We start from the raw sequence: 17,909 nt of genomic DNA on the forward strand, positions 1-17,909 counted from the left end.
AAATGCATCTATAGGGTCTAAATAAGCGGTATGGGGAAGTAATAATAAGTACTTATGGGTTACAGGAGTCTTCAATAACGTTGAACGGTGAATACATCTGTTCCCTGATGTCTCTCGGTTTGCATGGTCGAGTTATCAGGCAAACACACCTTCCCACTGCGGCTGGCTGTCAAAGTTATAGGAAGTGGTTGGGGTCAAAAAGGGTAATGCAATTAATTGGGTTATTAATTTGAAAACCTTTTACGCGCCATAATCGGCATGCATTAATTTTGACAGGCCTTAATCGTATGGCATCTTGATAAGACTGACATCATCTGCATTCCCAGCTGATCCCGTGTCGCCAAGGAGAGTGTCCGTGGAGCTCATACACAGCTCAGCTGGGACAGATACACAGCGACGCGAATACTCACTGTATGTATTGTCGACAATCACACGTCGCACGAGCTATGTCATGAGGATCCTAATAGCACCCATCACCCTGTCAAAGGTTTTGCTCATGTCTGCCAGTGTAAATCACTCTGCAGTTGTTTGTGACTGACAAGACACTGTGGTTGAGGATTTATTCTGGCTGGCATGTGGATCCTTTACGATTGCCATCGTTTTTGGGTTCATAGTAGTCAGAGATGTGACGTTATGGTGTTTACATATGCCGACTCATAAACTGAATGCTCGAGGCTACATATCAGCATATCAATGTGCATGTAAATGTAACCAGTAACTGAGTGATCCAATTCTTCTGTGAGGGAATATTACTGCTCCACTCAGATTTGTTAATAAGATATGGTTATAAGATACTGATTATTCATTGAAATAATTATTTTCAGATCGGATGTGTCTAAATGTGAGTTTTAGCCAGTTTACTATTCAGCACACATATTTCACAATATCCCTGAGCATATGTCACTGTTTTAGATAAAATTTTTACTTTGTTTTCACCTTTTAATTTTTTTTATTATCTTTTTCCTCCTTCTTTTTTTTCGCTTTTCTCCCATTCCAACGTTAGTCGTTATGCCAAGTCCCAATCCCCTTCCTGGTCGTTGCACACTCTACCCCCTACCGTCGGTCTGGGAGGGCGGAGACACATGTGTACCCAGCCCACCGCTTCTTTTCACCTGGCAGCGCGGACTCTCACTGGGAGTGAGGTCACACTGTGGAAGGTCACACTACCTCTCTTAGATCCTTCCCTTGCTGTGCAGGCCCCCCGACCGAACTGTAGGAGTCGCTGTTTACAACGACCAGGACCCACCCTCGCCGGGTTTCCAACCCTCTAACACTGCCAATTGTGTTAGTATGGACGGTCGGCCAACCCAGAAGCACCACAGCTGGATTCGATCCCACTGTCTCTGTGGTGGTAGACAGACGCTTAGTCCGCTGCACTACACAGCCGCCCCAGTAGGCGGGGTGGGGGAAACTGTACAACTGTACAAGCAAAACTGTACATTGGAATATCGACAAAACCTTACTTGGTCCCAAGAAGAGGGTCTCGTGTATTATTGGGTTAGGACATTTACTGTAAATTTAAACATTTTAACATTATGGTCATAAATCATAGAAGAAACCTAGCCAAAAAATCTCCTCGCCATGGTAACAAAGGTGTTACTCCTTCAAAAACATGTTTCTCTCTATATCTCTCTCTTTCTCTTCTCCCTGTCTCTCTCTCTCTCTCTCTCTCTCTCTCTATCTTTCTCTTCTCCCTCTCTGCACGTGCACTTCCTTGTTTATGCTCACAACTTCACTGCGTTCCGTAGTACCTTTCTGGTCCAATGCACAAATCTTCACTAACGTGACCAGGAGATAGATTTATGGTAGGTTTATCACCAATATGGTCCTTTAGTAGTCCAGGTCTTGTAAGTTTTGTGCAATCGAATACGCAAGTTGCTGCAAGTGAACGAGGTGTATTATATAGCAACCATTCCAACTTAGCAACTTAGCTGGGAATGCAGGTAGCAAAGTGAGCATGTCCCTTATAAGTAGATGACAGGCTTCAATGAATAAATCACACGTTCCAGTTTTACATTGTTCTTGGCCTTTATCACTAGGCCGGTATCCGGACTATTATAGATCTTCTACCGCTGCTATTGGGACAGAAAACCTAGTTTAGAAGAATCTTGTCAATCAGATCGTTATCTAGCTACGGTAGCTGCTCACTGTGTCTGTGCAGCTGCCTTTCCTTCTGAGCCTCGGTGCTCTGCCTCCCAAGATCAATCCTCATTTCTAACCCAGTTTCACGCCCCCCCCCCCCCCCCCCCCTCTCTCTCTCTCTCTCTCTCTCTCTCTCTCTCTCTCTCTCTCTCTCTCTCTCTCTCTAAAAAAACAACAAAAATACAACTTTAGATTTATTATTAATTTATTATATATATTTTTTATTATAACTTCCCATTAACCTCTCATGGGACGTAAGGGTATTCTAAAACAACAACAACAACAACAACAACAGATTTCTTGCTAGGGACGCTTCTCTGCAGAATAAGTACATTGAGTTTCCTCTGTTGTGTGTGCCATGAGGAATCAAATTAAAAACAAATCAAAAACTGAATAAACTGAATCTGAATTAGGGGGGGGGGGGGTGATATAGCCTTAAAATAATATCACAACATTTCAGGATAATTAGCTGTAACAATATTCATGACGATATCGGAAAATAATCCTGAAGAATGTTTTATTGGTGATTGCAGCAGCATGTATTAGTGCAAATAGAGTATTCAGTAAAATTATAAATAACTCAATTGTTTAATATTCTAGTTCAACAAGAACTAAACGTAACTTACTGCAAAACTGTAACATTTTATAAAACTGACCTCAGATTTTGAGTACAAATGTAAACAGCAGCAATCCAAACAAACTTTCAGTCAAAATGTAAACAACAGTCAATGTTGTTTAGAGTTGGTCCTCTTTGTTATATACCCTCTTTAGTGCGACAGTATACCTGATAGCCAGTACCTGACCCGCCTGGTGCCAGACACATTTTCTTTTTTAAATGGTATTTTTCCATCGGAGTTTTTCAAGGTAGCAGGGTTTATATTTCCACTTATTCAATTGGTCTGACATTTAACGGGAGCAGACGAGTTGAGCATGATTAAATGAGATTTGACGTTTTTACATTTGACGAAAATGAGAAAAAAAAGTCATGGGTACAAGACTGTCTACCTAATGTAATTTAATCTTGTTTCCTGTTTCCATAGTAACCACTACAGTAGCCATTATGCCTCGACATGTGAAGCCCAGTCGCGAGTGAAGGCTGCAGAGCTGAGGACAACGTTACAAAACCAAAATTGTCAAAACAACAGACAGAATAATACACTATTGGAATTATATACTCATGATTACCTAACTTGTTTGTTTTTAAACGCTGTAGTTTTCATGTTTTGAACATTTTATTCATAGCTACAATGAAAACAAAGATGGCGGTGAATGCCGGGAAAACATAAGAGAATGACCCAGAATGATACAAACGTCAAAATAGTTGTGCTCTTGTGATTGGTCAAAGGTTGCTGAGGAACATGGGTACTGTAGTTAGGAAGATTAATTATGGAAATGAGTAAATATAACAATGTAAAACACCTCTCAAAGATTAAGTTAAAATATTTACCTTATTGGTTTTAACAGCATACGAATTAAATAATATATACCTCTGTCAAAGATTATGAACCTACACAATAGGGTTTGCCTGTAATACTTATCTTCTTCCCCCAGGCCATCAGATCCTTGAACACTGAACTCTCCACACACAAGCACACATGAGCACACACGACACACACGCTCACACATTAGCAGCCACTTTAACATGAGCAAGCACACACTCATGCTGCACACGCCCACACTTATGGCCACTAAGGAAAGGTCACTTTAAGAATAGTATAGTATAACTAGAGATTGTATAATATAGCATGTACATAAAGACCCAGTGCCTCATCCGTAGCTAACAGTGTATTGCACTACCACAGGACCTATCATGTCCTACCATGCTCTGTAAATAACTTATGTACATATACCGATATGCCCTACTCTGTTTACTTGTTTTATTGCACAATGTCGTTCTATTGGATTCTATTATATGTTATTACTACTGTATTATGCACATCGTTGTGGGCAAGACCACCCGCATTTCATTGTATACTCGTATGCCGTGACAAATAAAACTCTTGACTTGACTTGACTTCAATGGGTGGCAGGGGAGGAAATTAGGCCATTTTACTCGCCAAATGTGAGTATTCTTTATGTTTGGCGAGTGATTCATGAAGAGCACTCGCCACACTGGCGAGTAGTAAGCAAAACCAAAAAATCATTCTGCAATCTGCTGATTTGCTCACTGGCACAAGCCAAACTCTGATTCCCCCTTATGATTCCTCCCATTTGCGCCTCATAATAATCCATAACCAATGCACATCATCTGTGCGCTCTAAGCTCCTCCAATGAACACTCGTTTTCTAGAAGATGCTGCCCATCTAGGGGAAGTGGACGCACCACTGCGTGCGGCCCTACAGACTCCTGTCACCGGCTTGACAACGTAGACAAACTTAGACAAAAACACATCAGTGGATGAAAATAATTGCATGTAGAGTCGTCGCTTTCGGATATCAGTGCGGTCTGACATGGGGGCGAACAACAGCATGCGACACGTCTCCTTCGAGTCGGATGAGAATGACAAGTCAACCAGCATTAGCCGGCTAGCTACCTAGCATATAACAAGCTACCATAACGCGCGTTCAACATAGTGGACGACTATACTGAGCGGCTTTGCTTAAATGCAGCCGAGTGACATTTTATTATTACCGAATTATTACCGGGTTTCCCCCATATCACCAATCGCCCATATGCCCTTCACAACGGTGATGTTGTCATACTTGTCATTCAGAATACACCTGCTGAACCCCTAGCGTTGACATGAGATTCGATTCCAATGTATTGTCATCATACAGCACAAGTACAGTACAACCCGAATACGTTTGGCATCCAACCAGAGTGCAAATGTAACAAGTCAAGTTCAAGTTTTGTTTTATTTAGCTATTACATTACAGTGAAATGTTTGGTTCTTTCACTGCCCAGCCCAGTCCAGCCCAACCCAGTTCAACCTAGACCAGCCCAACTTTCCCTGCCCAACCCAGTCCAGCCCAGCATCTTTCACTGCCCAGTTCAGCCCAACCCAGTCCAGAATAGTTCCCTCTTTCATGTTAATATGTGATATCCTAATATTTTGAAGAGTAGAGACGGTGTGATTAATATATGTTTTATGCTAATATTGTGAAGAGTAGAGACACTTATTACTGTTTTATGGTAATAAATATTTTAAAGAGTAGAGACACACGTGTGATTATTACTATGATTGAAAATCAATTTAGACATACAAAGAAGTAAATTATCACAATTAGTCATTTATTTATGGCTGGTAAAAAATCTGTTTGGCTGGTAAAAAAAAGCATATACTCGCCAGTTGGCTGGTAAGCCAAAAAGTTTGTTTCCTCCCCTGATGGGTGGCTACCAATGGGGGGGAAATCACAGGTGGAACCTCACTCCCCAGTTGAAGAGGGGAAATAATTATCTGTAAGTAGTAACGTAACTGTTACATACTGTTACACAATGTTACTGTTAGCCGACATCGCATCTATATCCTTCCAACGTTTAAAACGGTCTCTAGACTAAAGCGACACCATGGCAATTGGACCGAATGTTGTGTGTTGCTGTGGAAATAGGTGAATGACAATCATTACAAATTGATTTAAAGGGGACATGTCTTGCTATTCCTTTCACTATTTGGGCAACTTTACACAATTCCTGTGAGTCTATGGAACACATATGTAAAGTTTTTTTCCAAAAAATTCATTGTTTTGTATTTCTAATCAAGTACTCTAAAGCAGCATTTTTCCACTTCAAGATTTCAATCTGTTTTGGGCTTGGCTCCGCCCATAAGCACTGCCAGACAGAGAGAGATATAGAGAGATTGAAGGGGATACTAATTAATTTCGCCGCGGGGGCGCATAAACCCACAGGACAATGCATTGGTAACTTGTTTCAAATGACAATATATACCCCTGTGAATATTATTGCATGGATCGGAATACGGGCGCGCGTGATCTTTGACAGTGATATGTGAGTGGAGAAGCCCCATCCCCGCGCGCCGGTCGGGAGGTTGTGTGTAAATGCTCCCTCTCTCTCTCTCTCTATATATATATCTCTCTCTCTCTCTCCCTCTTTCTCTCTCTCTATCTCTCTCTCTCTCTCTCGCTCGCTTGTTCTCTGCTGTCTCTGTCGCACCCGCACACGTCAGGGGACCTTTAATACCGCCATAGATAAACAAGGCTACTATCTGCGGGCAAGACACCGATTGATTGGCGAGGGGAAGACGTGGCAAGTGTTTCCTGTGATGAGTTTCAAGAACTGACGGTTCGAAGTCAAACGCCGTAGTGCTATTGACCAGAAAGTAACGATAATGTTCCAGGGATTAGTCATATCCTAAAAGTCATGAACCTAGCCATGGCACGTTCTCACCTCTGAAACATGTGTGTTGTCTTCCTTGTGTCCTTGCATCTGCACCCTTAGCTCCTACTCATGCATGCAGGATAGCATCCGCACCCACTAACTAGGTTAACTACAGCAGGTGAAATGCTAACCTGGGTTACCTAAAGTAACATTAGGCGATAAAGCTGTGCTTGAAAAACATTGTGCTGTTCAAAGTGGTGTTTTGTTTAATGCAAATGCATTAACGCATCATCACGCCGCTATATCGTTAATATCCTGACACTTCTTTCGCGTATAAATGTATACCGGTATTATCGCAAACAGCCCTATTCTAATTTGGAATCGAAAGCGGTATCTGCGGCATTATTGCTCATCGGCGAATTTGGATTCAGTTATCCCCCACCCATGGGGTGTTTGTGGATGCGTGCAGGTGCCCAGCTGTGGTAGCCCGCTCTAGATGGTTCCGTCACAGCCTTGTCCTGACCTCCACAGCGGAGCCCAGGGGAACCTTCACAACAGATTTGGCGTCTCATTTCCACCCCAGCGATGGCCGTCCCCTCCTATCCGTCAGTGCAGCCGCCTCGTCCTCCCAGATCACCATCTCCTCCCCCTCTCCTCTCCCCACCTTCCCCATCTTCCCCAAATCTCCCTCTGCCTACAAGAAAAAACACCAAATGGGCCCTGTATCTCCTCCATCTCGTCTTCCGCCGCTATGCGTGTATGTATATCTGCGTTTCTGAAAGCAAAGTCTACGCTAAGACAACTCTCTGTGCCTCATTAAAAGCAGACAGTGGCCTGTGGACTAGATACAGTGAGGGCACAATGCTCTATTAATCCACATCCACTCAAACTCAGTGGCACATTTCTCTACACAGCTTTCAACCGAGCAATTACTGGACAAATTGCTACATTTATCGCAATTTTTTTTTTTACAATACCCTCATTTTTAACCGTGATATACTGGGGAGAGCTGTTTTAACATCCGGAGAGCTGTAGCAGATGTTTTGTACGGAAATGATAGAGCCTAGCCACGCAGTCAAGATTACTGCAACAAATATTTACTCATCTTAATTGCGTTTCACGAACAGTCCTTAATATCTGAGCGCCATCGTTTCCCTGCGTGACACATTCTCGGGCCGTTAGTCAAAATGTATCAAAACCAAGGTGGTTTGGTGGTTCGCCCCCGAGGTTTTGAAAACATGTTTGTATTAAAAAAATATTCAACTTCATCCATTGCTACGTATTTGCTTCACAGATCATTTGTGAGCCAAAGCGGTGATGTCAGCTCGTCGGTATGCAGCACTAATCCGTGGCTCCTACTTCCACTCAAGTTTGTGTCAATGACAAAGTCTTGCTTCAGCGCTCACTCCAGAGGGCACACCACAATAACAATGGTGCTTTCTTATACCCCTGTACCTGCGTGGCGCTGTTAAAAGTACTTCAAGGTAAACACAAAAGGCAAAGCCGGCTACGTTCTGTTTGCATTTGGTTCCCAGCATCTGAGGCCATCAAGACAGATAGGGGTGTTTTCCCGCGGCCTTTAATGGGTCTATTGTTCTCCGCCTCGCTTATCTTCATTACACATTTTACAAACAAACAAAAGAAATGGAGAAGTAATTGTGGTCGCGGTGAAGGAAGTTAGTGAACATTTATCTTTGGGAATGACTTTGCCGCAGACACTCCTCAAAACAAATCTAGAACCAGCAGAATATTTTGCATTATTCATATCAAAACGTACTTGCTACGAATGCCAAACTCTGCGCAATCATTTATTGGCGGAGAAACGTATGCAATCATTTATTTCGGCTGATAAAATGTATGCAATCATTTGTTGGCTGAGAAACGCGAGGTGAGATATAAGCAAACGTAGTAATAGGCAGTCATGCTGTCATATGGGCTTAGAAGGGGTTTCGTCAGACTCACAGTTTCCACTGGTACACAGTGACAGGTGGGTTAGCGTCAGCCCTGCAGGTCAGCTGGACGTCCGGGCGATTCAAGTACCAGTTTCCATCGAAGCCTTCTATTGTCACCTCCGGTTCATCTGCAAGGAAGGCATGATGATGTCAATTCCCCAAACATATCCACTAGGGATCATCACACTCACACATCACAAAAATACCACAAGTTTGCCATAATATATATTATATACATATATATACGCACACACATATATATTCAAGTCTTGATGCTCTGGTTTCCAGCTCACGGATACAGTAGTTTTATGTTTATAGTAGGGCATCAATTATTCAATTAATATGAAAAATATGAAAATAACACATTTTCATAAACATTCTTTTATTTATGCAACCGCTTTGCATAACTCCCATGACAACCAGCCATGGTGGGAAAGTATGTTTACGTTACTTGGTAACTCTGACATGCCAACCGGGGGAATAATGAGTGACCAGATGTCCCCTGAATGTCTTATTTAATGTGAGATGCCCATTTAAATAAATAAATAAACTGAACTAAAACAATTAAACGTTTGGATTAAACCAAGTTGCATAAACAATGCAGTGATGAACAATCTTTTCCAGCGAAGCAACAAGTAATAAGTACAGCTACGATACGCTTGCTAATTATGTTAGCTAGCAGTGTTTTTACAGATTGTCCGAAAGAGCCATCTGCCAACAGACAATGTTACATTAGAGAACAAATTGAAATCAACGTTATTGACGACTCCTGTGATCAAGTACAGTACTTATGATTACTTTCCCAAACCATTTTTCCATATATTTCTTCACGACTGTATAGATTAATAATTTCTTTTTTATTAATTGCGATTAATCACAGCGTATCATGTGATAAACACATTCAAAAGATTAATCGTTTGGACAGGTCTAATTTATAGTTATTGACTATAGTTATTGACTCCAAGATCATGTACACATTCTGTTTTAGGGTGGATTCTTTAACGTGTTGTACACCTACATATAACCCATAACTCTGTATCATAGCATGTACAATAATGTTGTATATACGTACCATATATATATATATATATATCCACACCTGTCTGTACTTACCTGCACAGAATCCTTTTACACATAATGTAGATACTATAACTATATCTGTACATATCAATTACCTACTCTTACTAGTTTACTTATTACTTATTTCCGTTTGCACTGTACTTGTGCTGTGTAATGACGCTACATTTGCTCTGTTGATGTGATCTGACGTGTATCTAAGTAAACATAGAGATGCTTACACTGCACATTGAGCACCACGCTGTCCGTGATCCTCTCACTGCGGTACATCACGATGCACGTGAGTTTCTGCTTGTGGGTCTCGCGGCTCGGCACCGTCACGTAGTTGCTCCTCACGGTGACCGTGCCGTTGGCGTTCCGGGTCTCCTGGAAAGTCGCTTCGCCCTTCAACCTGGTGTCCCATTTGATCACACTGGGGGGCTTCCCATTGGCCGACACGCAGGTGGCCACCGTCATCTTGCGCTTCTGACCCCGGGCCACAAGGGTGGGCGAGGTCAAGGTCAAGCGGGTCACGGGTCGAGCTGTAGGAAAGAGAGAGAGAGAGGGAGAGAGAGAGAGAGAGAGAGAGAGAGAGAGAGAGAGAGAGATAGAGAGAGCAAAGCGGGAGCAAAATCATTAAAGATTGATTTGCATCTCGTTAAAAGTGCACAGAGAGAAGAAAGGTTGTCACTATTGTCTTCCTGAGATCTTCCGCTCCATGTAAAAACAACACCTGTTCCTATGAGGTAAATTACTTCTTCTGATTGCGTTTCTTTCACTCTAAAATCTCATTTTAGGGTTAGGCTTTTATAATTATCTCTACTTCACCTACCGTCCGTGTAAGATTTGATGATAACAGTAATTTGAAGTAAATTAAAACAAGACGAGACGAAAACCCTTTTTTTGCAGTGATTCAAATCAAGGGAAGTTTTTTTCCTTCATCTTCTTCTTCTTCTTCTTCCTCTTCTTCCCTCTCTTCCCTTCCCTGCTCAAAGCCAAAGAAGTTGTCAAGAGCTTAAACAGATGCAGGAGCCACTTGCCTTTCCAAATGCACAAAGTCATCCAATTTAAATCCTTTGTGAGTTGCCAATTAGCAATTTACTCCCGGCACATGAAAAGGCAGACTTGCAGCATGACGCAAACGTGCCAGGCTATAGGAGATAGCAATAGCAGGTTTGTGCATGCGGCAGATATGGCATGAAGAGCCCTCTTTGAATGCCTGGTTATCTGCAACCCAGGTTCCTGACATTCAGTGAGCCACAGACGCCTGAAAGGAGCTGGGAGGTTCAATGACATAAAATGGGGCAACCGGGACTACTTAAGCCAAGTGCTTTCCCTTTGCTGCGGCTTTAATGGAAAAACACCCCCACGACACTCAATTTATAATTAGATCCCTAATCACCAGTCGGTATACATATACAGCCTTTTCAAAACCGCCTCTGCTCCGGATAAACTAAAACCCCTGGCTCTTCTTGTCCAACAACAACAATGGGATTATTATAAGTTCAAGCGACGCAACATTGATTTCGACTGATACTTTCATGTCATGTCATGTACATTTACATTTACATTTAGTCATTTAGCTGACGCTTTTATCCAAAGCGACTTACAAGTTCTGTATGACAAGTCATCAGGAAGGGCACAACTCTATCAGCTGAGTAACAATGTTAATCAAAGTGTTGAGTGCTACAGTGTAGGTTAGTATATTAGGACAAGTGCAAGGTTAGGTTAGTTAGGGTTAGATATTTTTTTTTTTATAAAAGAAATGTTTAGATAATGGTTGAAGAAGTGCGTCTTTAGTCAACAGCGAAATATTGGACGGGTTTCAGCTGTCCTAACTGTGGTGGGCACCATTGTGGGGCAAGGACTGAGAATAGGCGGCTTCTCCTTGATGACCCTCCCGGAGCTCGGATAGGAGTGGGTCTGAGGCGGCCAGAAGATGCAGAGCATAGGGGTCTTGAGGGTGTGTAGTTAGAGACCATTGACCGGAGGTAGGCGGCGGGAGCGGTTCCCTTTGCTGCACGGTATGCCAGGTCGAGGGCCTTGAAGCGGATTCGTGCGGCAATGGGGAGCCAGTGCAGGTCCCTAAGAAGTGGGGTGACATGGGCCGACTTCGGTGTATTGTTTGAAATTCTGTTAGAACCTCACGATAGCGTACAGTATTGCCTTTGTTTGTCTCTGCTTATCTGTTGTGCATTTCTATGACTTTCCTTGTATTGTTTATTATCACTATTCACTTTTTATTATTACTATTATTACTCCCTCATTGTAGTTATTTTCAGAATTGTTGCACTTCAACACCTACTGCACGTCTGGCCATCCTTGTTGGGGGTGATCTCACGTTGAAACACCCATCTGAGGTTTTGTCCCTTTTTTCTCCTATTAAAGCTTTTTTCTGTGAGAGTTTTTCCTTATCTTCTTTGGTGTTTGTGGGACTGTGAAGCCCATTGAGCCATGTAATGTGATTTTGGGCTATACAAATAAATCTTGACTTGACTTGAATAACTCAATTTAGAATATCTATACAACGTATGATATCTCCAATATATTAAACCGATAAAAAACGATGAGGCGTGTCAATGTTTGTAAAAAGAATACCGACTCCGCAATCATAGCGATCTATGAAGGGAAATGTTCCATGTGCAAGTGAATGTTTATTCACCTGTCACTGACCTTCTGAGATATAATTTAACCTTTTCAATGTGTTGCTTTGATGTTTTTCTATTCCTCGTCGACTTAAGAGCTTAGGCTGTTTGCGAGACTTCAATGTTAAAAGGTTGTTGCTCCAAAATGTGAACTGAGCAACTCTATTGCCGACATGACAGAATAAGAATGGAGACAATGGAGACATATTTTCATTCTCTAGTCTAATCTCTAGTTGAATGACTCAACTCTTCATACACGGGCTAACACTAGACAACACATAATCAATTATAATTTCACAGAGTAAAACAGATCTATATTCAATGGGTTAAGAGCATTTAAAATACAATATGTTCAATCTACAGATCAAACTGTATATGTGAATATACCCCACATATATATGGTAATTTTTCTCCCATCCCAATTTAGTCGTTATGCCAATTCCCTTCCTGGTCGTTGCGTGCATTGCCCTACTGTCGGTCTGGGGAGGGTGTAGAACTATCACATGCCTCCTCTATCGCCAGCTGCTTCTTTTCACCTGACAGCGAGGAGTTTCACTGGCAGAACGTAACGTATGCTGTCTCCCCCATCCCTGCTGAACAGGTGCCCCGACCGACCAGTAGGAGTCACTGTTTGCAATGACCAGGACTCATACCCCACCAGCTTCCCACCCGTAAACACTGCCAATTGTGTTCGTAGGGACGACTGACCAAGCCGGCGGTACCGCTGACAGCTGGATTTGAACCTAGAGTCTAGCAGATTGGGGCTTTAAGCAATAATGTGTGCAGCCTGTCTTCACAGCTTACCATATACAGTGAGGTTGACCATGTTCTCGCGGTTGCCAGCGGGGAAGGTGGTGTACTCGCAGATGTAGGCGGCCTCGTCGGACAGCCGCAGGTTGGAGAACACGATGGTTGTGTCCTCCAGGGACGGGGTGCGGTGGCGGACCGCCGCCTGCTTGAAGGTGACCCGCTCCTTGAAGGGTGCCAGGACGGACACTCCCAGGGCGGGGTTGGCGATGGCCACGTTCTGCTTGGTGCCGTTCAGGAACTTCTGCCAGGTCACCTGGGAGATCTTCACTGGCGGGTTACTGTTGATGAAGATGCAACGCAGCTCCACCTGCGAACCCACGAAGCCAGACTTGCTGGAGTCCATCTGCACCATCTGTCCATTGCCGGCTAAAAGAAACAAAGAGAGGAGGGGATGGGGGGAAAAACAAACATTTAATTAAGATGAACAAGAATCCAGAGCCGAGCAAAATGAGGCAGTCGATACCAACTGCATGCGATAAGAGTCTACAGGTTAATTGAACTCCACTAGGTAGTAGTGCACTAGGTAGTGCGCGCATGTACATGGACATCAACACTCATGCTCAGGCTCACACTTTAATACACCCACCCACACACCCACATGCACACACACACACACACATGCACACACACACACACACACACACACACCCACATGCACACACACACACGCACGCACGCACGCACGCACACACACACACACACACACACACACACACACACACACACACACACACACACACACACACACACACACACACACACACACACACACACACACACACACACACACACACACACACACACACACACACACACACACACACACACACAACTCCACATAAGCAGGTCTCACACCCCTTACAACATTACATTGTAAGTCAGTACAGTACGCATGTAGGCGAGCCCCGGGAGCCGTCATTAGCATAATGGGCACATCTACCCTTTCTTTGTTCACCAGAGGGTAGTGTTTCTGATTAGATGGGAGGGAAACGAGAGAGATAGAGAGGGAGAGAGATGGGGGAGGGGGGGGGGGGGGGGGGACCAATGCATCATTAATGAATGAGTGTACGAGTAGCGAGTTGCAGCCAAGTCACCCTCTACTGTGCACACGCCCCGACCTACTCAGCGCCAACCTGGCTGGCCTGTTTTTTTTTACTTTAATTACTTTTTAGTCCTAAATAGTTCAATGGCCGCCTGGAGCACCTATTAAAAAAGAAACAATGTGCCGTCCGGTGAGAGCGTTGGCACGGCGAGAACGCACACGTCGTTAGCCGCAGAGACATAGTTTCGGTAGCGCAAGGAGGAAAGAAAACACAGGCTTAATTAGGAAGCAGGGGCCTCCTGTAAAACGTAGCCAACCTGTGGCTTAGTCTCTCGTTAGGGAACGCCGTCCGTCTGAACCTGCCTTTTCTCCCCCCTATACCCAAAGACGTGTCACCTGATGAATGGTAACTTCACACAGTTTGCAGATAACATCCCCCCCCCCCCTTTTTCCTCTAATCTGTCCGTCTCCCTTTAGCGTATGACTAAACAAAAACACCGGTGTTTCCATCCTTCTTATCGGTCAGTGTGTGATTCAGACTAGATTGACGGGAGGCTGCGTTGGACAGATGTGTCTCCGCGGAGGCTTCGCTCCGGGACACCGCCGTTCCGCTTTGCTGACATCTCTTAACGGCCCTTTTGTTATCTCAGGCGTCACACGCCAGATTTATGTCCCCTCTCCAGGTGTCGTCTCATCATGTCCCATTTCCTGGTCAGACGACGCCTGGCCGGGCCTGTATTTACAACCGGCCGCCACTATAATCACCCTCCCCTACGGAACGGGAGCGAACCGCACAGGAAGAAAAGTCTGAGAATTCCTCGGTTAATCACGGCAAACTCATAAAGCCAACAAGTGGATGGGGCTCATAAACTGCAGGGAAATATACAGCGGGTGAGAGTGGGTAGACTGGGCCTGAGCTCATACATCACAAGCACATCAACTCCTTAACAACGAGGAAACGACACCTCCACAATGGATAATTGGTGGGTGCAGAGACTCGGCTGGAGTCTTTAAAATGGGTAAGAGCCTCTGCAAGGGTTGCATCTACGAATACCAAGTCTGATGTTGTACTGTATGCACGGATGCAAGTGTACAGTAATTTGCAGGGTGTGTGTGTGTGTGTGTGTGTGTGTGTGTGTGTATGTGTGTGCGTGTGTGTGTGTGTGTGTGTGTGTGTGTGTGTGTGTGTGTGTGTGTGTGTGTGTGTGTGTGTGTGTGTGTGTGTGTGTGTGTGTGTGTGTGTGTGTGTGTGTGTGTGTGTGTGTGTGTGTCTGTGTGCGTGTGTGTGTGTGTGTGTGTGTGTGTGTGTGTATGTGTGTGTGTGTGTGTGTGTGTGTGTGTGTGTGTATGCATGCAGTGTCTAGGGTTGGGGAACATGTTGAGTAAATTTCTGAACAACTACCAAGAGAAGTTAACTAAGCTAAGAATAGAGGGATTTTGACCGATTACATTTTTTTATTATTATTGTTTTTTTTGTTGCTTATAATATAACTTGTTTTGGTTGAAATATCCCCATTTAATGGGAATTCAGTTGAATTGCAACCCTACAGTGTGTGCATTCAATGTGCAGTGCACTCCTCCATCACATGTACAGGCCAGCATTCAGAGACTGTCTCTGTATAACGAGCAGACGGAGCAAACATGTGGTCGTTTTGAATGGAGGAATCCATAACACTAAAGAGGCAACAACAAAACTACTTGCTACAAAATAAACATATTCCGAGACAACAATTAAATGCAATGTGATTTTAGTGTTGAATGAATGATGATCTCTGCCAAAAGGCTGGGAATCGTGCAGTGAGTGGTTTCCATCATTACTAAAGACTCATGGCACGTATGCATTTGCAGCATCCTTCCATCACTCCAATACAATATATAATACAATGTAAAGAGTATATTGAAATTCTTTATTAGGAATAACCCCGTGAGATGAACCAACTCGTTTTCAAGGAGGTTCCAGATTACAAAATAATCATACATTTACAACAAGATATTTTACAGACAGTTCAGACAACATCAATCAGACAAACGAACAGTCTGCGAGTCTGCTCATTTAATTTAAGTTAAACTTGTAACAAAATTGTTCATTCTTAAAAAAATATATATATATATATCTATTATGAGGGTTTGCAATTATGTCTACTCATGATATAGAAAAAAGGTTAATGTTCCTTTCTGCACACGACAGCCTATGCAAATAAAAATTGTATTCCCAGGAATTCCCATATATTCTCCTTAATTCCCATGGAAAGGTTCCACCTTAAAATATCCCCAGAATGTTGCGACCCTGGCAGTGTCTAAACAGTGCATATACTATGGAAAAGCTCAGACGTGTCGATTTCATCAGAGGGACAGACAATATATTTACAAGTATGAAAGCTGAGTGGTTGAAAAGCGAGGGGTCTGCACTCTGCAGTACGACCGGGAAAACCTACGTCGTATCTTTTTGTTTTGTGTATCGCTGTCACATAACTCCTAAGTTGATTGAATTGTGCTCTGAAGCAACGCGTTACGATAGAGGCAATTTCTATGCACCCCCCCCCCCCCCCCCCCTCCTTGAAGTACGTACGGTCCTCCGCTAACAGCAAATCAGACACAATAAAACAACGACCTTTTAAAGTTACCGCGTGCATGCCATCTTTCATATCCTGCTGACCACATCGACGAGACCCCTCTCTGTATAAAGATTTAAACTTTGGGTGGGTGGGGGGGTTGAAGATGACAGATTGATTTACTAATACAGTTTGACAGGGAGGACTGACAACCTTGACAATTGTACCTTGAGAAACACCTGTGTCCTGGCGCACCCCAGGGCAATGCTTTACCCCGTTTTATCACAGCTTAGATTACCAGCGGTGGCAGCTCTAGTGGAGCACTATGTTGAAATACCAAATACAATTTAGCATGTGACACCACTGGTTAAAATGTTATCTTAAGATGGGGTGAAGGCAAAATGTGTGTGTGTGTGTGTGTGTGTGTGTGTGTGTGTGTGTGTGTGTGTGTGTGTGTGTGTGTGTGTGTGTGTGTGTGTGTGTGTGTGTGTGTGTGTGTGTGTGTGTGTGTGTGTGTGTGTGTGTGTGTGTGTGTGTGTGTGTGTGTGTGTGTGTGTGTGTGTGTGTGTGTGTGCGTGCGTAGGCCACTCTCACGTTTAATGACTTACAATACACACTGCAACACACACAGCATCAAGGTGAATCCTCCTTGGCACAGGACAGGCAGGAAATAAACAGCTCTTGTCTGGATGAAGGCTTTCACTGGCATCCCTGGGATTTGTTGATCATCAGTGTCACATTCTATGTATCATAATCTAGCTGAGGATATTTTTACGATTCACCGTTAAAGATAAACTCCGGGTCCTACCGACCAAGCAGAACCTTGGCTTTACGGTGCCCTGTAATCCAGGGCCCACCACAGAGTGTCTCACAGTGATTCATGTCAACATCTAGGATCTGATGCACGCGTCGCGGATGGCTGTACTGAATATGAAGGCCTATATACTACCTGCACTGCTAGACGTAATCGTATTCTGGATTTGGTTGTTACGGGGAGAGTGCGGGGGAGAAATGCATGTATATAAAGATTCACGAGTGATGCCTGAATGATTTAATGTTGCAACATTCCAAATACCCCAGACATCATGTTTGTCAATAAAGATTTACAAGTAGCTTTCCCTTGAGACGGGTCGTTCATTTGACCTTTATACTGAACAAGCCTTCCTGGATAAACTGTCCGAATATCAGCCCCTTGGCTGAATAAATCAAAAGGCCTTTGCTATAATAAGCATCTCAGGTGGGGAACCGTACTGTAACTCTTGCGTCATTATATCAAGATGGTAAGTTGGAGTGTTGTGTTCGTTCAGTTAGGAGACAGTAGAGGTTGAGTACTTTCTTGTGATTTATCACCTTCACATGCCAAGTGATTGACTTTTACAACTGCAAAAACATGGGTGGTCCAAAGAAATGTCAAAACGGAGTTATATGGTTTTTC

At 43.5% G+C, this 17,909-nt stretch overlaps 1 protein-coding gene across 3 annotated transcripts in view; it reads right to left on the reverse strand.

The window, feature by feature from the left end:
* nectin1b (nectin cell adhesion molecule 1b) overlaps positions 1-17,909 on the reverse strand; it is a gene marked incomplete at its 3' end in the record, with an annotated part of 299,300 nt that overhangs the window by 196,119 nt on the left and 85,272 nt on the right. For all 3 annotated transcript variants that reach the window (XM_084330904.1, XM_084330906.1, XM_084330905.1), the window contains exons 2-4: positions 12,875-13,246; positions 9,668-9,967; positions 8,380-8,497 (exon numbers count right to left, since the gene is read on the reverse strand). In XM_084330904.1, coding sequence (XP_084187030.1) covers positions 8,380-8,497; positions 9,668-9,967; positions 12,875-13,246 — 790 coding nt within the window. The remainder of the gene's footprint in view (positions 1-8,379; positions 8,498-9,667; positions 9,968-12,874; positions 13,247-17,909) is intronic.

Source organism: Notolepis coatsorum (assembly GCF_963971535.1).
Source record: "Notolepis coatsorum genome assembly, chromosome: 1".
Lineage (NCBI taxonomy): Eukaryota > Metazoa > Chordata > Actinopteri > Aulopiformes > Paralepididae > Notolepis > Notolepis coatsorum.